The sequence below is a fragment of the Brassica napus genome, chromosome A4, assembly GCF_020379485.1.
Source record: "Brassica napus cultivar Da-Ae chromosome A4, Da-Ae, whole genome shotgun sequence".
NCBI classification, from domain to species: domain Eukaryota; kingdom Viridiplantae; phylum Streptophyta; class Magnoliopsida; order Brassicales; family Brassicaceae; genus Brassica; species Brassica napus.
In genome coordinates, this window is record NC_063437.1 from 12,406,327 (window position 1) to 12,431,133 (window position 24,807).

The following is a 24,807-nucleotide window of genomic DNA, read 5'->3' on the forward strand; positions in this document are numbered from 1 at the left end:
TAATAATAAATCTTTTATACCCTTAATGAATAAATTATATCAATTAGTCAAAAATAAAAACAAATTTAAAATATATCTGATTAAATAAATGATTAAAATTAATAATAATAAGAATTATCTAAAATATAAATAATTGAAAACAAATTTCTATTAATACTATTATATTTATATATTATATTAGATAATTGACTATAAATAAATATATTAAAATTTTCAAAAATAAAAACATGTTTTAAAAGATAAGATAATTGTTAGATATATTCTGTTGTTATCTGAAAATAATATTTTATTATAAAATTTATAGTTAGATATAAAAAAATTTATAGTTAAATACTAATCAAACAAATAAATATATTTTCTAAAATATATGTGAATTTTTAAAAAATTTAACACAACAATAAGCATATATATATATATTGATAAAACTAATGAATATATATTAATAATATTTTGTTTATATGTTATATTTGATAATTGACTATAAGTAAATATAATAAAATTCTCAAAAATAAAATATATTTTGAAAACATAAGATAATTCTTAAATATGTTGTGTTTTATCTAAAATAATATTTTTTATTATAAAATATAAAGTTTAATGTTTGATTTCTATTTTTAAAAATATAATTAATAATTTATTATGTTGATTTTTATTTAATAGTTATAAATAGATAATTATTTATAAGAACACTATGTCCGTATGTGCATGCATAACACCTAGTTTAGTTATAAATTTATAATTAGTGATGTGAAATTGTAAATGCAAGTTTAATTTGATAAATAAATATTTTTAAAGAAAGTTTAATTTGATAAACAATAGTTATCATTAATAGGAAAGAGATGAAGGGAGAGTATTTTTCGGCGTAGTCGCTCCATATTAAGTTAGTCTCCCTTCTTCTCTTTCTTATTAATGATAACTATTGTTTAAACTTAAAACTCTATAGTTTATCATTAATAATTTATAATCTAAAATATAAATAATTTTAAAAATAAATTTTTTTAATTATTTATGAAAATAATATTAAATTAAAAAAATACAAGACCATATGAAATATTTCATATGTCTTCTAATTATTTTATTTTATTTTATTTTGTACTTACTAATACATCCATGAAAATAAGAAACATTATACTTTATGCTAAAATAGTGCTAGAGGAATCGATGCTACAACATAATTTATCCTTTACCTAATATCAAGATATTAGCCATACAGTTTACAAAAAAAAAAAAAAGATATTAACCATACGGCATACATGGTGGTGACGACTAAACCGACTCTGTAAACTAAACTAAACATGCAGTAAGCCAAAAATTGACCTCGTGTTAAAGTTTTGAGTATTATAGTGAAAATAGAGAAAAATTGACCAGCTATTACACAACATATAAGAAATTGTGTAGTAAGATGTGAAATTCAATATGTTTCAGTTACTCCAACAGTAAACATGAATACATGATAAATGCATTTAGAAATCTAATTAATTAGCAGAATCTTCTGTGATTATTATAATTATCTTATTATGATGAGTGATTAAAGGTGTACGTGGTCCAGAGCTTTGCCAGTTTACCCGTACGCATACTTTATTACTGTAATTATAATAATACACTGTTGGTTTCGCAAGCCGAGACAACTCGAATTCGAATAAATATCAATTTTGAACGGCGAACCTAATGATAGTGTTTAACAAATAATCATACAATCTTGCGACCCTTAAGCTCGACACTGACATGTTAAGATGGGTATTAAGCATTAACTTTTTTTTTTTACAACAACTAGTAATCTAAGTAGATTCCAAACTCATTAGCCATTTCGGAAAAACTGAATCAACATAAACCATAGCATAAGATAGAAAGTATTAACTATTAAATGAAGACTTTTACAACAAAAAAACTATTAAATGAAAATAATGATGTAAAAAAGAAGAAGAAGAAGAAGACAATGATGTATTTTTTTCTTTATATGCTATTACTATTGTAGATTAATTGTGTTTTTCATTAATCACGCAAGTATAAATCATATGATGACATATATATTTAGCATCAAAAGTATAATTTAGCATTACAAACTATATGATAATGATATATGAGTTGCTATTTAGCATGATAGAACACAAATTTGGTTATACAGACAAAAATGGTATCATCCTCACTTTGAGACAGCCATATAATGTATACTCCTTTCGTTTCAGTTTAATTATTGTTGTAAATTAATTTTTTTGTGTTAAAATAAATGTCGTTTTAGAATTTTAGTGTAAAATATATTAACAATATTTTCTAGTTAATTTTTCTACTGGTTGAAATATGGTCAGATATATAGGCAATGATATTTTTATTTTAGAAATATACAAAATTAAATATTTTCTTAATATGTGTGCATAAATCTAAAACGAAAACTAAACCGAAACATAAAGAATATTACATATGTTTTATTTTACCATTCGAACCATAGTGGAAAATCTAAAAATCTGGTTCGAACCCAAATGCCCAGGCCTATCTGTAGTAGTTGTCCTATACGTTACCATTCGAACCATAGTGGAAAAGATCATATAACAGAAAAAAAACATCATGGCATATCCAACATATCCAAAAAACCAATGCAGTTAAGAAGGCCTAGGCACAAGGAAAAATCTTGACCACTAAACAGCGAAACACTAAAATTTGCAACGTTTACACATGGACACTCACATACCACTATACAAGCCAGAGGCACATACATAAAGACTAGTTGTTTTCTTGCAAATCATCGTTTTAATTTGATACAAGATACGAGTTAATAGTGAAAATTTTCAATTACAATAATTTGGAATAAACATAGTTTAAAACTTAATAAAATTTAATTCAATTAAAACAAATATGCCTTTATGATAACCATAATATAAATTTTTTAACTAAAATAGTTGGATCTATAATTAAAACTTAACTTAGAAAACTTGAAATTTGTGAAAAAATTTAGTCAAAGAGATTGACCGTTAATATTTTACATTAGGAGATATGAAATTTAACTTCAAAATCTACTCTATTAAAATAGAATCCTATTTTTTATCTACTATAGAAAAGTTGTCATTAAGTTTTGGACCTATTCTAATTGAGTTTAATTAATCTAAATATAAATATACTCAACTCTATTAATTTGGCAAATCATTATCTGTTATTAATCTTGCCAATATTTCAGCATCAAAATCGTTCCTAAATTAACCAAATTACAAATAATAGATTGTAGGCATAAATAATAAGTAGAATTATTATAAGAATTGCAAGATTGTAGGGATATTCCAGTTTTTTAAAAAGTGTTTTGGTGTGCACAAAAGTATGTTAAGAATGGTAGGTTTTAATTTGAGTTGCCAACTGGATTTAAATTTTATTCGTTTTAGTAAGTTTAATATACTGTATACATTTTCCTAAAATTGTCTACACATGAGATCAACAATTACAGTCAAATCAATCCAGTAAAAATACTATCATACGTGATATTAACTTAATGATACAGACAAACATATATTTTATCTTTTTATTTTTGAGCTAATTTGCTGAATATACTAAAAATGGTGAGATACCATAGAATGGGGGGTAAATGGTAATGATAGGGGGAAAAAAATTAGAGGGATATAGTGTATGGAGTGCAAATATGTGATATTTGGTGTGTAGGGAATACAAATTCTCTTTATTTTTTCTATATATTAATTACAAGTTTTCAGTTTTTATATATTTTCTACATTCAAGAAACCTACATAATTGACTAAGTTGATGTCCACTCGAAATGATACATGACATGTTAAATAAATTAATCATTATGTTAGATTATCATTTAGTTACATTTATATAATTTGTAATCTAACTATATAATTATAAGAAACATATATATATATATATATATTATTTATAAAAAAATATTACAAATCAATACAATACATACTAATCCTACAATGAGTATATTATTTAAATCAAAATCAAAATATTTATTAAATTATGATTATCCATTGTAACTCGGATTAGATCATAATTTTATTCTTATGATAAATATGTTTTTACAGTTTGTATAATAAATTACTTTTTACAAGCCCTAACAATGAATATATTTGGCTTCTAAAAATAAAGCTTTATTTCATGTTCACAAATATAAGAACAGGAGGATAAATCTCTCCATATATAATAAATAGAAAATGACACTTTTAAAAGAGAATACATGTATAACACATCAAGTTCTCTTCAAAGCCTAAAATGTAGTCCATCTAAGAAAACACTAAGTATGTATAAAATTATATATTAGATAAATTCTGTATAAATAAAAATAATAATCCCGCGCATAAAAGCGCGGGTTAGAATCTAGCATGTGGTTATTACAGATTACTGAAAACATATTTACACCAAATTTGCAGATCAGTGTAAGTATAGACATTTGTAATTATATATGTTAAAGACACAAATATCCATCACTAATATGATGGAATATTCTGTTTTATCGTGGATTGTTTTTTGAAAACATAAAAGTTGTATAGGAGTTATTTTGTAATAAAATAATAATCCAATTAATGATTTAAAAAAAGATTAAGCTGTATAGGAGTTATTCATTTTTAATACATTAAATAGAATTGTAAAATATAGTTTATGTTTTTAGGATGATGTTACTTGTGTACAAATGTACAATCATGTGAATTAAAAAAAAACTATATACGGTAAAAATTCTATGAACTAATAATATTAAAATCACAATATTTTATTAATTTATAAGATTGTCGGTTTAACCATAAAATTTTATGTTTATATTGTTAATAAAAATATTGCAAATAAGATTAAATTTTTATACATTTATTTTAAATACTTTTATTAAGTTATTTGATAGTATTACTATCTTAGAAAGATGTATTCTAGAATGTAGATGAATTTTATTTATAATACGATAAAATAAGTTCAAAATACTACATGAGTAAAACACAATGATGAATTTAATAAAAGTATATTTTATTTTTGCAAGTTTTATATATATATATAATTAGTAGGCCGAAAACATATGTAATTATTATTTTATAATCCTCAATGTGACCATATATTTATTTAAGAGTATTTCCATGCCATCTAATGATTTATGTCATTGTAGTTCAACTAATTTTAAACTAAAAATATTTCGTTAATTACTTCATCAAATACAAGTTTATAAACTTTATACTATATATCAGACAAAACAAATCAAACTAAAAATGAAATCAACACATCTATTTTATGCTTCAAGACAGCCTAAAACTTGTATGATATGGATTTAGCTGGTCAATTTCGATTAAAAGATTCCATGTTCAATTTTACTCCGTTGAGTTTTCCCCTTTCTCAATCCTCATAATCCTTAATTACAAGAAGTGCACGAAACGCCAGAGAAAACATAATCACAAATTCACCCTAATCAATTATTTCCCGCCCAGATTTAACCTTCTTTATTTTCTCATTCGCCCTTCTATTTCCTCATTATTCCAATTGCGCCCTCTCCTTTTTCCATCTTCTCCTCCGAATCCACATAGAAAAAAAACAGAGCCTTTTAATCCAATCCACAATCTCTTCCGGCGTTTAAAGCTTCAAGTCCAGTGATCAACGGCGGAGTACCAGTGTAGAGACGGCGGCTGTTCATCGGAGAAAAAACCGCAAGCTTCTTCTCCACTCAGAAAGTCGTCGTGATCCTCCGTCTGCTCCATTTTCACAAACTGGAAGAAACCACCGCCGGGAACCGTCGTCGGAGCCACCGTGACGTTAGAGCTACTCTCCTCGTTCAACACGGCGCTCGAATCGCTGCTGTCCGACGATCCAGCGGCTGCCAAGGAAGCCTTTAATGGAAGAAGATCCCGGAGATCGGTAAAACTCCGGTAATTGAAACTATCCGAATGTTCTAGAAGCTCTGGAGGAGACGACGGCGGTTCTGTGATATTTTTCGGCAACGAAACTTCTTCCTCCTTGACGGAAAAATCACTCTCCATCGTCACGGCGTTATTCTCTTCCTCTTCTTCTTCTCCGTTAAGCTTAGACTTCAGTTTACTAATCTGCATCGAAAAGTTTCAATCTTTAAGCAAAAAGTTTCAATCTTTAAGCAGAAAAAGTTTGAATTTTTGTTACCTCTTGAAGAAGAGATTCATTGTCACGGCGGAGGGAATCGAAGTTATGGCGGAGAGAATCGTACTGGGTTTTAAGAACACCGTAATCTTTCTCAAGCTGTTTTGTCTTCCACCGTGCGCGGCGGTTCTGGAACCAAACAGCTACTTGACGAGGTTGAAGACCAAGTTCTTGAGCTAACTTCACTTTCCTCTCAGGCTCAAGCTTGTTCTCTAACTCAAAGTTCTTCTCCAAGGCTTTCACTTGGTTAATGCTTAACCGTCTCTTCTTCTCCGTTTGTCCTCTCTCCTCGGTTATCGCTTCTTCTTCTTCTTCCTCATCGTAACCTTCAAGCATCGACCCGTATCTTCTTGGACTCTGCTCATCTGTTTGACGAATTGAGGTAATTTTAAGGTAAAAAAAATTGAAATTAAAGGGCTTGGTAGAAAATTAGCTAAATAAAAAGGTTAAGATTAAGAACCTGTAGAAGATGTGTGACATAAAGAGATCAGACCACCCACTGAATCTGAACTTCTTAATCTCTTCATCATCAGACAACACTTAATGAAAGGTCTCTCAAAAATCTTTGTTTAACTTTCAAGATTACTACTTGATAATATTGTCTCTCTTGAAACCCACTACCAAAAGAGCAAGCTTTGATGGAAGAGAGAAATGCACATAAATCAAGCCAATTGAAAGATTCTATTTAGAGAGAGATTGAGTTCTTTTTCTTATGAACAAGCTTGCTTTCACACTCTCTCTGTTTAAATAAACTCAGCTTGGGTTAGAGTTTAACCTTGGTTAAGTCAGTAGATATTGTTGGGTATTTTTTTGGTAAATAAAATGTTTAAACCAAAAACATTCACAATATTCTTGATTTCAATTTGAGGGGTCCACCGGCTATACCCAGTTACCTCAAGGTTTCTTCCGGTATCACTGGAACTCGAGTGAAAAAATTAATTAAAAACTTTCTTAAGAAAAAAAAACAATGGAGATTGATGGCTCGGTTACTCTAATCGACTTGGCTCGGCTTAAGCTTTACGTGGAAAGGAATTTCCAGTCCACCACCGGGACTATTTACCTCCCTAAAAAATGTTTTCTTTTTGGATGATCAAATATATTTAATAAAGAAAATACAATTTTGTTTTAGTGTTCAGTATTCACTATACAAGAGTTTTTAATTTAAAATAAAATAATTTTTTTAATAGAGTTGAGATATATTCTAATAGTACTAGTTGAGTTATATTCTAATAATATTTAATTTTAGAGTGAAAAATAAAGTGATAAAAGAAATAACTTATTTTGTATATAGAGTAAATTCATTTTTTTACTTTGTTACAAAGTAAAAATAGAATATTATCAGAGCATTTTTACTCTAAACTTTATTTTATATTAAAAATAGAATGAAGTTAGAAATGTCTTTAGTCCAATTACATATTTTTATAATAATTAAACCACATCTAAATAAGATGAAAATAATTAATAGACGCATATTGAAATCATCCATGAATATTTTTTTTTTTTTTTTTTGGTAACAATGTTAAGATTTATTACCCTTTTCAAATTTGAGACAGAACTACAAAGGAAACTAGAAACAGAAGATGCAATAATTGAAACTAAACACCAACTCAATCTAAAGCTACACAAGGCCAAAACTACAAGCGCAACAACAATACCAAAGGCTACACCAAACTCAGCACAAAACACTTGCCGCAAAATTTAGAACCACAGTTAACCCGAGAACTGAACCCGGTAGATTTGGCGATACCCGGTGATCAGTTCTTAATGATTGGCTCCTCAAGAACAGCTCGTGAAAGGCCTTCTTATCGGCAGCCACCATGGACAAAGAGCAACACTCGAGCAAAGCGCACCCGCAAAGACAGTAGAAAAGCTTTATTTGGAGAGAAAGACCACCAGAGACGCCACGAACACCACCGAACCTGCAATGAAGAAGACAGAACCAAGCTAGCACCGCTTTGAGTCGAAAACGGTCAGGAACAAGCCCTAGATCCAGCCCTGAAACTAGCCGGAAACAACACGTGCTGCCACCGGGGAAGAAGAACCATGGTTGACAAGACCGACGATGCTCATCCCCACACGCGCCCGCGGCGGAGAACCCGCAACAGGTCAACCCACACAGAACCGACAGCTCTCCGATGAGTCCTTCAGGAACCGCCTCACAGATCTAAGCGTGTACGCCATCGGACCCCAACAACGGCACGGACCAAGAAAGGCGGTACCCCCGAGGAGAAGGAGGAGACGAGGAGACGAGGAAGGAGGGAACCCGCTTCCGTCAAACTAGATCTGACACCAGATCTAAGCTTCAGCCGCCACAGAACTCAACCCAAGGAATCGCTAACCAGAGCCCCATCACCTAGCCTCGCTGCTACTCCAAGGCAGAGAACGCCAGATCTACACCGCGGTGGCGAAAGCCTCAGAACAGGACAGCAAAGAAGCCAGGAAGATGAGGGAGATGAGCGACGAGAGAAGAAGGAAAAGAAAAAAAAAAAAAAAAAAAAAAAAAGGGGGGGGAGGTGACCGACGGCGTCGGGAGCAAACCGCCGGCCACCAAAACTCAGTCACGATAAGATCTACTTTGCAGTGAGAGAAAGAGAGAGAGAGAGAAAGGCTAGAATTTTATGTCCAATAAAAGAGAGAGAGCATCCAATTAGCATGCTTCCTTGAAAACATAAAATTAAACAATTGAAACCAAAATAAATGTTAAGAGAAAATAGAGACTCCATGAGATACCTCGTGATCTTCTACCTAATTACAACTTGCTAAATTTATGTTTTTCCTATCGTGTATGGACCAATTAGTGGATTAAGATAGTGTCTACAAAATAACATGAGAAAACATATTTGTAGTACGTAGATGTTATAGGAACATACAAATACTAACATGATACAATTTCCGTCGTTCGCCCATAAGGGATAGGTACTCATTCACAAACAATAATATTTGTACTACGAAGATGTTATATATATGAACATACGAATTATTCTTACGGACTTTTTTCCTTTTACTTCGTACAGAGTTGGATAACCTTTTTCTTTAAAATTTGGGTCATCTCGATCGTCCGTAAATCCAACGAATCCCGAAGGCCATAAAACAAACTATGAAATATATTCAAGTTATACACTGTTTCAAATTCGCCGTACCATCCAACCATATCCACGTGAACAGTGCAGTGCAGTGCGAAGGGTTTTAGTGTCTAAGGTAAATTTTGAAAATAAATTTATATACAATTATAAAAAAACAATTTTCTAATACAATATATCACGTTTGCCAAATACATAAGTTTAACACTTACAAGAATAAGTTTATTACGTAAATATACTATATTATGTCATATAAGAAAAAAATATATGGATTCAGAAATTGAGTTATTCGATTCTCGTGGAAAGTTTTTTAGAAATAAGTTTAAGTAAATAGACTAAAAATTATTTTAAATTTTAGAGCTCTAGAAAACATAATATTATTCAGGGATCTAAATCGAATGTCTTTTTCAATACACTGTAAACACGCCTCTGTATGTGAACTGAATTGGGTAACTTTCTTTAGAATCTAGTTATACAAATACTATATTTTCGGCTATATATGACTATATGAGACAGTTTATGTAAATTTATTGAAAATAGTTGACAATCAGATGGACTGATCGTCATTCTAGGTATATCAATAACTTTTTTTTACAATTTTAAAAATAAATTTAAAATTTATTTTAGGAAATAATTTAAATATCCCTGTTGGTACTCTAGCCAAAGAGTGCGAGCAGGAGACGACATATCTGTTTGTATGATTTTAACATATGCGTCTATTAATTATTTTATACAATACCAACAATTTTTTAGTTTAGTATATAAACCAACTGACAAAAATGGTTTGATTATATATAAGTGAAACTAGTATGACTAGGGGTGGGCGCGTATCAAATACTATTATAATTTTCAGTATTTAAGATTTGCTTCATATTTTACGGATATCTAATTTTCTGATTTGCTTTGCTTCGAAAAATACGGATATCCGAAAAATTTACAGATATTTACAAATATTTATGGATATCTTGTTTACTTTGTTCAATACAAATAAATTTAGAAAAAATCATACAATTTTGTCTACAAAAAATATCTTTAACATAATATAAAATATAAGAAAAAGATTAGTGAAACTATATGTTTCATCTATTTTTAAAAATTATTAAATCTTTTTTTATAAAAATAAAATTTAGAAGAATTGTATTTTTATAAAGATTTTATATTCATTGTCTTAATTAATACTTATATAGGTAATTTTTATAAATAAAATTAATAAAGTTATATGTTAAACTATGATATATAAAATTATACATTTAAATGACTATATTTAATTGTACATATACAATATTTGTATAAAAGTCGGAGCGGATCAGATATCCGACTCTCAGATTTTTATTTTTTGTGATTTGTTTTATTTTTAATAAATATTAATTTTTAATATTTGTTTTGCTTTGAAGATTTATGAATATCTGGATTTTTTGTATCGTATCAAAACAAATAACAAATCGAATCAAAATTAACGAATAAGATGCTCAGTCCTAAGTATGACAATGCCTAAAACTGTGAAGACTAGTCTAGTGTGTTAAGAACTTTTATATACTGTAAATTATTGGTACCGTTTTGTTTTATTCGCATAGTAATATAATCATCCTTTTTTAAAAGCTGTGATATTTGTCGCTAATCCATCTAGAAATTATTAAATTAAGTTACAGGATGATGACTTTCGTGGCAACGTAGAAAAGGAAACGAGCTGTTAGCCCTAGGTGACAGCAACAAGAGTGATTTTTCGTTTTGGGCGGTACTGTTTATGAAAAAAGGTCTTACAATATTAAATATACAATTGAGGTAATATATAGAAGAAATAATTAAGATCTGTATCGTATGGTTGGGGCTGAAACTTATTATCCAAAATCTGGATTCGATCCAAAATCCGCTCTGCATCCGTTTCGAAAATAATATATTAGGGATATTTAGATCTGAATCCGTATAGTTAAATCTTGGATCCATCAAAACTGGATCTGAATCCGTATATCTTAATTTTAAGTTTGGATATCTACTTATGTATTTTTACAATATATTATTTTAAAAATTTATGAATAATTTTATTTGATATATTAATATTTATCCATAACATGATTTTATAATATTACATTTTAATTTTTATAATATTACATACATATATATTTATAATTTTTGTATAAATATTTAATTATGTATTAATTTAAAAAATCTAATATTTTTTATAAATAATTGACCCGAATTCGAATTAAATTACGGTGATTAGTATAATATATAGATGAATATCCAAATGCGGAACCACATATACAAACTTGGATACTAATCTACGGCTCAGAAATTCTAAATTTTTTGGAAGTTCGGATCCGGCCCAGTAACCAAAATCAGTAACTAAAAAATGGCGTGTACAATGAAATTTACTTAAGGGAAATTGCACCCAGTAAGTATAAAAAAGACAAAATTCACTAACTAACTAAAAACACCACCTCTCTTCTACTTTCTCTTTCTATCTCTCTCTACTCTCTCTCTAAAAATCTAATTTCTCTTTTTTTTGCTATTTAGCAAATAAGCCCTTTACTTAAATGAGAAGACGAGTACTTGAGATACTACGCAAAAACTAGGGTTTTCTCTCCCAGACCCGATTACCGAAGCAACGTCGCACGCCGTCTTCCTCGACGCCGGTAAGGCCTTTGGCCGCCGGCGTCGGGTCCTCTTCTCTGTAGCTTGCTTTGCTCTGTTCTGGTTCTACTTTTTCGTCCTCGTCAATTGCTGGAATCGTGTTCCTGCCGTCTCCTACGGCTCTGCTCCGTCTTGCCCTCTCGTCTCCACCTCTCTTACCCCACGCCAGACCACCGCCTCTCCTACTCCCCTCTGGGTCGCCTCCTCCTCCCATGGTTCACTCCGCCTCACCGCCTCCCCTGTTTCTCGCCGGCTCACCGTCTCCTCCGCAGTTCATCTCCATGTGACCACTCATCCCCTCAGAACGAGAAGAAGTACTAAAGCTCTTGATACTAGATCTGCTCGCCTCTCTGAAACTGCAGAGCCAAAGCTTGAGTTTCAGTCTGAGCCCCCGCTTCTCACCGCTGTCAATGTCCATCATATCCCACCCCTCGACGCCGCTCCTCTCTGTACAAGCAGAACCACCAGATCTACTCATCCCGAGGGTAGACTCGCCAGATCTGGAGGTTTATGCGTATCTGAAGCGTCTCATTCCCTCCGTTCCGTCTCCTGGCCATCTCAACTCTGTGAAATGCTGGGTCTCGACGAGATCTATGGATCCCGATACGGTAATATCGGAGTTTACTTTCTCAGCTGGAGCTTAGTTCGCACTCCCTCATGGTTGATCTTCAGGAACATCGCCTCACCTCTGCCGCATCGCCTCCGTATCCCAATCCCTTCCGAGAGCCGCTGGTACTCAAACGACACATGCTTTGGTCTGAACCAAAACTATTTATGGAGCTTAAACTTGCTGATTGTTATAAACTTGAGCCATTATTCCTTCTCCAAAGCATCATGTCAGTTTACAGTCTGCCATCACGCCTCAGTGCAAAGGGTTCACCTAGCCCAAAACCGTGATGTTGTGCTTAAATTGCCATTATTTGTACATCCATCACAGGTCAGTAGAGTTTTCATTAGCTCTCATTTTGTCACTGGCGCTATTAGGTTTCATGGTCCATCATATTTGTTCGTCAGCGTAAAATCTAGGACTTTTATACTCTCCGGTTCTGTTGAGATTCACCTAGTCTCTTCGTGGAACCTCGATGTTGGAGCTAGAGCTGTTCATGCTCTTTCCACCTCCTTCCAAACTTTGCAGTTTGGTATAATCAACGTCGGTTTTGACTACTTCATGCTCGTGGTAGTAACCTATTCAGGGATACATCTCATGCTTCCCACGGTTCTCCAATGGATGAGCAAGATTCTCTCATTTAGCTTTGTTATCACTTGTTTTATGTTATGTTTTATGATCACTACAAGAAAACGTAACCTTAACGAGGAAATTTAACGAGGAAAAAGAATCCTCGTAAAAAAACGTTGATTTTGCGAGGAAAGTACGTGGAAAAAGAAAAGCATCGTTATTTCGTCGTAAGATAACGACAAAACATATTCGTCGTAAAGACGATGTAAACTGACGTGGCTTTTACGAGGAAAAACTATTTCCTCGTAAAAGCCACGTAAATTTCGCGAGTTCTTTACGACGAAATATTTTACGTGTACTTAACGAGGAAATTTTGAATCCACCAACTTGGTAGGTGGCTCACGTTTTTTTTTTGGCCATCCAATTAATTTTCGTCGTAATTTCATAGTAAAATTACAACTACCAGATTCGAAATTTTCTATAAATATGGATGTTTGAACATCATTTTAAACACACCAACAACAAAAAACGTGAAAGAAAAAAAAATGGCTGGCTCTGGGACTATTTACGAGTTGCGGAATTGGATGTATATGCATAGAGATGCTAACGGGAGAGTGACGAAAGAATACCTTGCGGGGCTGGAGACATTTATGCACCAAGCAGATTCAACACCGCTCGCCCAAGAAAGTGGTAAGATGTTCTGTCCTTGTCGGAAATGCAACAATTCGAAATTGGCAAACCGTGAAAATGTTTGGAAGCATTTAATAAATAGAGGTTTCACGCCAAATTACTATATCTGGTTTCAACATGGGGAAGGTTATAATTATGATCAGAATGAAGCTAGTAGTAGTAATAGCAATTTTCAGGAAGAACCGGTTAATCATCATTTGCATAATGAACATAGTTACCATCAGGAGGAGATGGTAGATTATGATAGGGTTCATGATATGGTAGCTGATGCATTCGTAGCTCATGATGAAGATGAAGAACCTAATATAGATGCAAAAAAGTTTTACGGAATGTTAAACGCGGCGAATCAACCACTTTACAGTGGTTGTAGAGAAGGTCTCTCTAAATTGTCGTTGGCTGCTAGAATGATGAATATTAAAACTGATCACAATCTACCTGAAAGTTGCATGAACGAATGGGCGGACTTGTTTAAAGAGTATTTGCCGGAAGACAATGTGTCTGCTGATTCTTATTATGAGATTCAGAAATTAGTTTATAGTCTTGGGTTGCCTTCGGAGATGATAGATGTCTGCATCGACAACTGCATGATCTATTGGGGAGATGATGAGAAGCTAGAAGTATGTCGATTCTGCAAGAAGCCACGATTCAAGCCGCAAGGACGGGGACGTAATAGGGTACCGTACCAAAGGATGTGGTACCTACCAATTACAGACAGATTGAAAAGATTGTATCAATCAGAGCAGACTGCTGCAAAGATGAGATGGCATGCCGAGCATACTCAGACGGATGGTGAGATGACTCATCCATCAGATGCAAGAGCCTGGAAACATTTCAACAAAGTACATCCGGATTTTGCTAGCAATAGCCGGAATGTGTATCTCGGATTATGCACAGATGGATTTAGTCCGTTCGGAATGTCAGGGAGACAATATTCATTGTGGCCAGTCTTTCTTACGCCATACAACCTGCCACCGGAGATGTGCATGCAACGGGAGTTGTTATTCTTGACGATATTGATACCTGGTCCGAACCATCCAAAAAGGTCCCTGGATGTTTTCCTACAACCACTGATAAAAGAGTTGAAGGATTTGTGGTCAACAGGGGTGAGGACGTACGACTGTTCAACGAAGACGAATTTTACGATGCGAGCTATGCTTTTGTGGACCATAAGTGACTTTCCTGCATATGGGATGTTGTCTGGATGGACTACACATGGGAGATTAGCTTGTCCATATTGTAATGGAACGACAGATGCGTTTCAACTGAAGAATGGTAGGAAGACAAGTTGGTTTGATTGTCATCGTCGATTTCTTCCCATTGGCCATCCTTACCGAAGAAACAAGAATTTGTTTAGGCACAAAAGGGTTGTGAGAGACACTCCTCCACCATATCTAACTGGAGAACAAATTGAAGCACAAATCGACTACTACGGAGCTAACGAAACAGTTCGTTGGGGTGGTAATTGGCATGTCCCTCGTAATATGCCTGATTCTTACGGTGTTCATCACAACTGGCACAAGAAGAGTATATTTTGGGAGTTGCCATATTGGAAGGATCTTCTTCTGCGCCACAACCTCGATGTGATGCATATAGAGAAGAATTTCTTTGAGAACATCATGAATACAATATTGAATGTCCCAGGGAAGACAAAAGACAACATAAAATCGAGGTTGGACTTGCCGGATATTTGCTCAAGAAGCGAGTTACATATTAAAAGCAATGGACAAGTTCCCGTTCCGATATTCAGACTGTCTTCAGAAAAAAAGTCGGTGTTGTTCAACTGGGTGGCATCAGAAGTGAAGTTCCCCGATGGGTATGTTTCAAATCTCTCTAGATGTGTTGAAAAGGGTCAAAAGTTCTCTGGGATGAAGAGTCATGATTGTCATGTCTTTATGCAACGACTACTGCCCTTTGCATTTGCGGAGCTACTTCCAACAAACGTACATGAAGCACTTGCAGGTTCGTAGTGTTTTATATCACAATAATTTTATAACGGTCTAGTTTGCAAAATAATATACGACTAACAATGTGTTTAATTGTTTTTGGAATATAAAAGGCATTGGAGCATTTTTCAGGGATCTGAGCACACGCACTCTTAAAGAAGAAGTTGTGGAACAGCTTCAGGAGAACATTCCCATCTTATTGTGCAACTTGGAGAAGATATTTCCTCCTGGATTTTTTGACGTCATGGAGCATCTAGCTGTCCACCTCCCATATGAAGCATTGCTTCGTGGACCTGTACATTACGGATGGATGTATCAGTATGAGCGAGCCATGAAATATTTGAAGGGAAAAGCAAAGAACCTCGCCAAAGTTGAAGGTTCTATAATTGCTGGAAGTTTGACGGAAGAAGTTTCTCACTTCACATCGTACTACTTTGCGTCAAAAGTACGTACCCGTAGAAGAGCTCCAAGAAGATATGATGATGGTGGAGTTGCGCCAACATATGCAGTTGCTGGTGTTCCAGACATCTTTAGCCAGATTGGACGACTCGGTGGGAAGTCTAAAGAGGTTTGGTGGTCGAGTGAACAAGACGCTCATAGTGCACACACCTATATTCTACTCAATTGCGAGGATCCATTGATGCGTTATTTTGAAAGGTAACATATATGGACACTTCAAAACACATATAATTAATTATATAATTGCAAGAGATTCATTCCTATGAAATGTGATTAATTTTACAGCCTATTTGTTTCTCAAGTCGAAGAAACATTTCCTGGTATATCCACAAGTGACGTAGACAAAAGGAAAGATCAGCACTTCATTAAGTGGTTGCGGAATCAGGTATTATAACTCAAACTATTTTTTCATACATGATTTGTATTTTAATGTTCTCTTTATTTTTGCAGGTTGATTATGACGACGATGCAGATTATCCTAAGTGGTTACACGAAGTAATTCAATCTCCACTTGTAAAGGTCACCACATCACAGATGTATTTCACACGAGGCTACACTTTTCACACATATGAGTATGGTAGACAGCGGGCGACCAGTAACTATGGAATATGTGTGAAAGGGGAAACAGATTTCTACGGGATCTTGACGGAGATTATTGAAGTCGAATTTCCAGGGATACTGAAGCTGAAATGCGTCATCTTCAAATGTGAATGGTTCGACCCCGTCGTCAACAGAGGTGTTCGGTCTAACAAATTTGGTGTAGTTGATGTCAACGGTGGACGTCGGTACAACAAATTCGAGCCTTTCATCTTAGCTTCACAAGCAGACCAAGTTAGCTTCCTTCCATACCCTCGGATGAGAGATTCGGGTATAAATTGGTTAGCAGTGATCAAAGTTACACCTCGAGGACGAATCATCAGTGGAGAAGAACCACCATTGCAAGAAGAACAGATAAATGAAGTCGAGGAACCTGAACAAGAAATTGATGACATCCTTCTCATTGATCCGCATAATCACGAATACGAAGATCTTACCGATGATGCCACAGACGAAGCTGTAGAAGACGAGTTTAATGAAAATGATGATATTTCTAGTGATGACGAGAATGTCGATGTATCCGATTGATGTATTTGATTTTGTGTAGTTTGTTTTATGAATAAGGTAATGTGAGAGTTTGTTTTATGAATAAGGTAATGTGGGAGTTTGTTTTATGAATAAGAAATTGTGGGAGTTTGTTTTATAAATAAGTAAATGTGGGAATTGTGGTTTGGAATGGAAATAAAGATGGGGTTTGGAATATATGAAGTAGAAGATAAGGAATATGGGGTTTTGGGGTTTGGGGTTTCGGATTTTAGGGATTTAAACGTAATACTCGTTAATTCCTCGTAAGTTGACGTCGAATGTACGACGTAATCCTCGTTTATTCCACGTAGGACAGAATCGTCGTAAAGAACTCGTTAGCTTACGTGGAAATAACGACGAAACTAAAAAAATAAAGAAAGCGAAACCCGTTAATTCCACGTAGGACGGAATCGTCGTAAAGACCTCGTAAGGTAAATAGACGTAAATACCACGTAAAGTAAATGACGAAGGAGGCACTCTTTAATTCCACGTAGGATGATTTCGTCGTAAACACCCCGTAACAAAAATCGTCGTAAAAACCTCGTAGACTAAAAACTAGAAAAAAAAGGAAAAGAAGAGAGACACCAGATTTACATGTGGCAAGACTTCCAGCAATTATAATACTTAAGTCTCGCCCACATAAATTCTAATATCTTCTTCTCTTTCTTTTTTTCCAAATATTTCTAATTTGGTGAAAAGCGAGACTAGCTACTTCCTCATAGTATAAAAACTAGTAAAAAAAAAAAAAAGATACTGGAATTATATGTGGCGAGACTTAAGTCTCACCCACATAAATTCTAATATCTTCTTTTCTTCTTTCTTTTTAAAATATTTCTAATTTGAAAAGTATTTTGGTGAGGAGTGTGATTTGAGATAGGGTGTGTTTTGTGAGTTTGTGTGTGGTTTGAGAAGGAAAGTTGTGGGTATTTATAGAAAATATAGGCTCGCTAATTCCTCGTAACTGGTTAACTCGTTAATTCCACGTAACCTAACTCGTCGTAAAAACGTCGTTAACGAAAACGCGGGCCTTTGTATTTCATCGCTATTTCCTCGTAAATGAAAACGCGGGGCTCTGTAATTCCTCGTAAGTTTACGAGGAAATTACGAGGACAAGTAATCTTATATATATCCCGAGCGAGCTCGCTCTGTCTTTCCTCTCCACTTCCTCTCCACTTCCTCCCTAATTCGTAGCAATGGTAAGTCTCTCTAATTCCTCTCTAGTTTGATTAGTTTAGGATAGATTAGGTGGTTAGTATAGGGAATTTAGATAGGTTTACGGATCTTATGTTATTTAGTGTTGATTAGGTGGATAATGTTGGGAAGTATATTGTTCACGAAAATTTAAAAAATTAAATTTTTTTCTCAGGTTCGAAAAGGTAGACTTACTGCCCATTACAGAGAGATGTTCGGTGAGCCGGGTAGTCGTTTAGACCCGTCGTCTTCTTCAGCTCCCGGTTCTTCGGGTCAGGAGACTGTCCCCGAGACTCAGTACACTCAGAGAGTCATTGGATCTCCTTCTTCTAGTGCACCATCGGTTCCTCACGTGCCTCCCCAGATGGCTCCTCCTCCTGTGCCTTCTCCGATGCCGGCACCTCCGATGCCCGCCGAGATTCATCCCGATTTGATGGTGCCTCCGAGTGCTCCTTACTCGCAGTACACCGTAGAGGACATTCTCCGTCTGCCAGGCAGAGAAGGTTTACCAGTCATCGACCCCGACCGACCTGACGGAACTTTATGGTATGTTTCATTATTTTTTTATTCTTTTTAAATTCTTTTATAACTTTAAAAAATAATTTACATTTTAAATTTGTATTTTTCAGGTGGGGGATTGACGGATGTCTTGCATCGGACGTAACCGACACGATAAAAGGTTACTTCTCCATGCCACATCCGAACTGGAAAACGACCCCCCACTACGTCAGAAAGACGTGGTTCAAAATTTACGCTGTAAGTTCTATTAATTAAATATATATCTTTAAATTTTTTCATTATTTATATATATATTTTTTTCTGAAAAACTAATTATAAATTATTTATTCCAACAGCAAAAATATAATTGGGCCTTGGGGATCACTGAGAGGGTGAGGAAGAAGTTTGTCGCGAAGGCGAAAGTTCGCTTGTTGGACACGGTCTCCAACTGGAAGGGTGACTGGATCGTGAAGGGGTATGAGCGTGGCAAACCCGCTGAGCTCACCACGGATGTCTGGGATGGCCTCATCCGATATTGACGTCTTCCTGATTCCATTAGAATCGCCCAGTCTTGCTCTAACTCCCGTAACACAGTCGATGAGCACGGGAACGGGCCGATGCTTCACACTACGGGCCAAAAACCCCACGCCGGTGTCCGTTTGGAAATGGTAATTAAAAATTTAATTATATTAAATTTTTAGTATATTTTTATATATATTCTAACAACTTTCTTAAATGTTTTTTTAGGCCAAAGAGACGGGAGAATTCCCGTCTCTTATGCAACTTTACGAGAGGACCCACAAGAACAAGGCGGGCCGATTTATAGATGGCAAGTCCGAGCAAATCAACAACGATTTGGCTGCTCGGGTTGAAGAACGCCAGACCCAGCTGACCCAACAGTCCACCGATGGATTACCCGTCACCTTATCCACACCTGAAGTGGATAAGCTTTACGAGGAGGTAAATTTTCTAAAATTTTAATTTTCTTAAATATTCATTTAATTTAACTTTAAATTTTTACTAACAAAATTTATTTTTTGTTTTTAAGGTTGTCCCTAAAAAAAAGGGACGGACGTTGGGGATTGGTTCCGTCAACGATGTTCCGAGAGCGACATCGTCTTATGTTCAGCGACGGGATGATGAAGTCTCTCAGCTGTGTAGGGAGTCCGAAGAGCTGCGTAGAGAGTCTACTCAGCTGCGATCTCGTATGGGTGGACTCGAGGGCTTCTTGGACGTTGTAGCGGCCACAAATCCGGAATGGGAAACTTTGTTGAGGACCATGCGACAACAAAATCCTATCCCAGGCGAGTCACCGACCGACGACTCACATGCCGAGGCGGATGTTCAGGCGAGGAGTGATGAATTCTACCAGGCGATTAACGACCACCCTTAGTTCTTTTTAATTTCGGTTCTTGTATTATGAATTCAAAACTTATTTATATATAAAATATTTTGGTTTTGATTTTTTTAGAATTTTAATTTTATTAATAATTTAAATAATTTAAATTATATTTATAATTATAATTTTTTATATTTCTATAAAATAATGAAACGAAGTAAATTCGTAGCTAATTTTGCGGCTTCTTTACGAGGAAACTTTTACAAGGAAATAACGTGGAAATCTATCAAGGTTTTTACGTTTTCTTTACGTGGAAAGCTGTCAAGGTATTTACGTTTATTTTACGAGTTTTTATTTACGTGGGTTTTACGAGGAAAGTTTTTCGTGGTATTTACGAGGAAACTTAGCGACGTCCTTACGTGGAATCTTTACGTGGTCTTTACGACGAAATATCCTCCTTCGCTTTTACGACGAAATTATTTCTTCGCTACCTTACGACGAATTAGCGAGGATATATGCGTTACGACAAACGTATAACGACGAAACGGGTTTCCTCGCTAATTCCTCGTAACACTGCTTTTACGACGAAGTAACGAGGAAAACTGCCCTCGTAAAACTTGTGTTTTCTTGTAGTGGATGTTCATCAAACCGTCGAGGATCCCTCCGGTTCTTATCTTGTTACCGTTGAGCTTAGCTACGGATGTAATGGTTTAAACTCTTTTAGATTTTATATAATCGTACGTGTTACAAAAAAAAAGAAGACGAGTACTTTCGCAAAAGAAAAAAAAACGAGTCAAGCAGCTTAGCACGTTAACCGACAAATGCTGATATGTAGAGAATGTGTTTCCACCTAATAGGACATCGTATTAACTCCAGAAAAGGACTGAAGAGAAAGAGAACCATCCTCGTGCTTATCCATAAAAAGAAGAACAAAATATCTGCATAATTGCCACGTCAGCTGAGAAAGATCACCTGCAAGCACAGTGATTTCTATGTTGGTGGTTCGATCTTTTTTTCCTTGGTTGGTAAATGGTAATCAATAGATTTCTCTACCGTTTCTTTTTTTTTCGAAAAAAGGGCTTAGATTTCTCTGATGTTTCACCGTCTGTTTCAACGTCTTTGTTTAAACTATGTTAACAGATGTGTGTGAGTTTGTGTATATTATAGTCATGTCTTATAATGAAACGCATTAGGTTTAGGCCTTGATGAGCATGTGTGTCTGCAGTGGCGGATCTAAAAGTAACATTTATCCGAGGTAAAACTAAAAAACACTGTTATTACATTTACAAATTTAACTTTTTAACAGGGACATTTTGAAAAAAGATTATCAGGTATAATACAATACTTCAAGGTCAGCTACTAATGTTATGAACAACTCTAACTTATAAGTTTCTGATGTTTTCCTCATTGATTTCGATTAAACTTCGTTTGGTAGGGTACCAAAAGAAAAAAGAGATGCTGGCGACAATGTTGGGACCATTTTATTGCTTTAAGTCATTGCTTGATGGAGTTGAGCACATTGCAATAGTCAAAGTAAATAATATATATATAGCCCTAATTTAAACTCATCCTTTTGTTTTTTTCGATTCATCAAAAGTCTCTTATTCTAACTTTGAATCAAACAAACGGGGTGATATCATTGGTGGGAATGTATCAAAAATGATATATTCGAAAATGGCTTTGGTGGAAAAGAGTTATCGATCGTATATGAAACAAATTGAGGTGTATTTGTCTACTTACGTGGTCCTGAAGCTAAAGACATTGACCCAAAAACAGACCAGATATACTAGATGAAACCCATTTCACAAACATCACATAAAGAAAGATATTAATCTTTTTTCAACAAAAAAGGTAAAAAAACACCGATAAAGAAAAGGATTGCCAGGAGCACTCTTAGAGAAACGAGAGATTCTCAACATGACCAGGGAAGATAGAAATTGTACGACGATCCGAGTCATCATCCCAAAACTGAAGCTTCTTATCTGCGATCCCTTCAATGTCGACTCTTCTCATGCTATTGTTGTTAGGATCATAATACAAAACATAAAACGTTGGTGGACGCAAGGTTTCTGGTGCCAAAACAAACTCGCCTGAACCATCAATGGCACAGAATACTTGAAACAAGGTATCCCTGGAAGCTAATCTAGGCAAAACGAAATTCTTATTGGACCATTCATGTCTTGCAGCATCCTCTAAAACCCACAACTCGATATAGCCAGAGTAACCACAACCAAATCCACCATATCCAGTGAACATGAGAGCAAGCTTCCCATTGTATCTCGTCATTCTTGTAAACCTTGTTGCTCTTTCTGTTGGTACTTTGATCATATCAAATTTTTCAGACCTAACATCAAAACTCATGACTACATGGTCTTTACGAAGGAGACGAGTACTTGTGTCCAAATACCCTCCATAGTATAAAACACCATCTATACATATATGAGGTGATTCAGGAGAGTGAGGAGGAGGACTATCTTCAATCATCCTCCACGAACTCCCATTTACCAATGTTAAAACTTGAATCTTGTGGGCTAAGCCACGTCCCCTGCGAGCATGCATGCCTCTACTCATACACAACATTTTGTAGTCACCACCGATGGGATCATAACCCAAGTAGTGGTACATACGTAGCCTGTGAGCATCGACATTAGGCAAAGCAATGGACCGTCTAGTGCTAGGGTTGTACACCATGAGCTTAGAAGGAGGTCCATAGCAAATCAAACCGTGGACAGATGGAGTAATGGCTGTGTAGGGTTGAGAATGGCATTTCATATGGTAACTTTCTGCGCAAGACAATGATGATTCACCTCCTCCATCTTGGCGTTGACTCGACGAGGAGAAGAAGACGTGTTTACCGTGACGTTTGCTCTTGAATGTGAAGATGAGACCTTGAGGATGATTCGTCGACTTGATCAAGTACGATTTAACAAAATCTCGGTTGCGAATAATAGATGACCAGGGCTTTGATACGCAAAGGAATCTTGCTAGGGTTTTAACAGGCAGATCTTTGAGTATCTCTGGGATGAGATCAAGCGGAATCGAACCTTCTCCGCTTGTTCTTACATCATCGGAGATGTTATTATTCTTTGCAAGCTTCGACTTCTGTCTTTCCATGGCAGAGAACAGAGGAAACAGCCAAAAGTCAGCTTTCTTTTTGTCATGACAGTCAGAAGAAGATCGTGGAAAGGGCCAAAGGGGCTAAAGTTTTGTGGTTTATTGATTTTAAATTTAAACATTTTACTAGGTGTTTGTCCGCAATTTTACGGGTAATTATATTATATGAAGAAATGTATATTATGTTTACATTGTTATAATTTTGAATAATAATTTTTTTTTATTTTTGATTTTAAATAGTTGGATAATCAAAAATTTCAATATATATTTTTAGAAGATCAGTGAGATTTAAAATATTTCAACAACGTAAACCTTAGTCAATACAAATATTTCTCTTATAGAAAAGTAATATTATAATTAACTCAGATAATTGATTATAGAACTACTTTATATTTTATTTTAACACGTGAAAAAACCAAGAATACTCTAGCTTTCAAGAATTAAAAAAAAAGAGTTTTTGTGTAAGACCAATACAATGATCGGATGTTTTTATCACGAAGATATTTTGTAAATGTTTCTGTGTGGACTTTGGAAAACATAAAAAGTTCTAATAATTTCTTACCTACAAATCTAATTCTTTAATATAAGAATATATAACCATTAAAAAAATTCAATAAAAAAATTTAAAGTATTTTATTTAGTTATATCTAAATAATTGATAAAATAAGAAATTGATAAAAATATATATATTATTTCTCCAATTCTACAATTAGTTACTGTAGATCATTATTTATAAGATTACATGTGCTATTTAGTAATTTATATTAATTAGTTTTATAGTTACCTTTTTTTTTGTTTAAATTTACCTTTTATTTTTAGATCTGATTAAAATAAATAACTAATAAACATCAAAAACCAATCAAATTATAACTATTTTTAAAAACATATAAATACATGCATCTCGACAGACAAATAAAATTATAATATATAAAACTAATTAGTTCATATTTATAGTAACACAAAAAAATAGTTCACATTTTGTAACCCAATCAAATTATAACATATAAAACTAATTAGTTCACATTTATAGTAACACAAAAAATACATGCATCTCGACAAACAAACAAAATTAAATACATACGAACATAAAAGAACTAAGAACGCAACAAACATATTTTATTATTATTTCCTCCTTTTTTTTATTTATGTCTCATTTATCTTTTTACTATTCAAAACAAGCATGCTAATTTTATTATAATCAAAGCTATATGAATTATTTTAATAGAGTATTAAATCTAGGAAAAACATGTGAAAAATACTTTGATTAATTTTGTTTTAAATGACTTACTATATAATAATTTTAAATGAATTACCGTATAATATAATTTTAAATGACTTACTATATAAATTTTTTAATTCATCTATTTATATTAATAGATGAATTAAATAACATTTCTTGATTAATATATTTTTAAATGACTTACCATATAATTTTTATGTTTTAAAATATAAATATATTATAAACATTTATAAAAG

General features: G+C 34.0%; 3 protein-coding genes across 3 annotated transcripts; 1 reads left to right on the top strand and 2 right to left on the bottom strand.

Annotated features, from left to right (window-relative positions):
- Positions 1-5,263: 5,263 nt before the first annotated feature.
- On the bottom strand, positions 5,264-6,823 carry LOC106446436 (homeobox-leucine zipper protein ATHB-6). The gene is made up of 3 exons (XM_013888164.3): positions 6,548-6,823; positions 6,091-6,452; positions 5,264-6,017 (listed from the first exon to the last, which is right to left on the bottom strand). Exons 1-3 carry the CDS (start codon positions 6,615-6,617, stop codon positions 5,559-5,561), a joined length of 891 nt encoding a protein of 296 aa, XP_013743618.2. The 5' UTR covers positions 6,618-6,823; the 3' UTR covers positions 5,264-5,558.
- A 4,694-nt stretch (positions 6,824-11,517) lies between these two features.
- On the top strand, positions 11,518-21,534 carry LOC125608194. Its single transcript, XM_048778162.1, has 5 exons — positions 11,518-11,524; positions 11,741-12,735; positions 12,853-13,075; positions 20,851-20,919; positions 21,524-21,534. Exons 1-5 carry the CDS (start codon positions 11,518-11,520, stop codon positions 21,532-21,534), a joined length of 1,305 nt encoding a protein of 434 aa, XP_048634119.1.
- LOC106449797 (F-box protein At2g21930) lies at positions 21,445-23,384 on the bottom strand. The gene has a single exon (XM_013891493.2). The coding sequence runs from the start codon at positions 23,329-23,331 to the stop codon at positions 22,111-22,113; it is 1,221 nt and encodes a 406-aa protein (XP_013746947.2). The 5' UTR covers positions 23,332-23,384; the 3' UTR covers positions 21,445-22,110.
- Between the last annotated feature and the right edge of the window lie 1,423 nt (positions 23,385-24,807).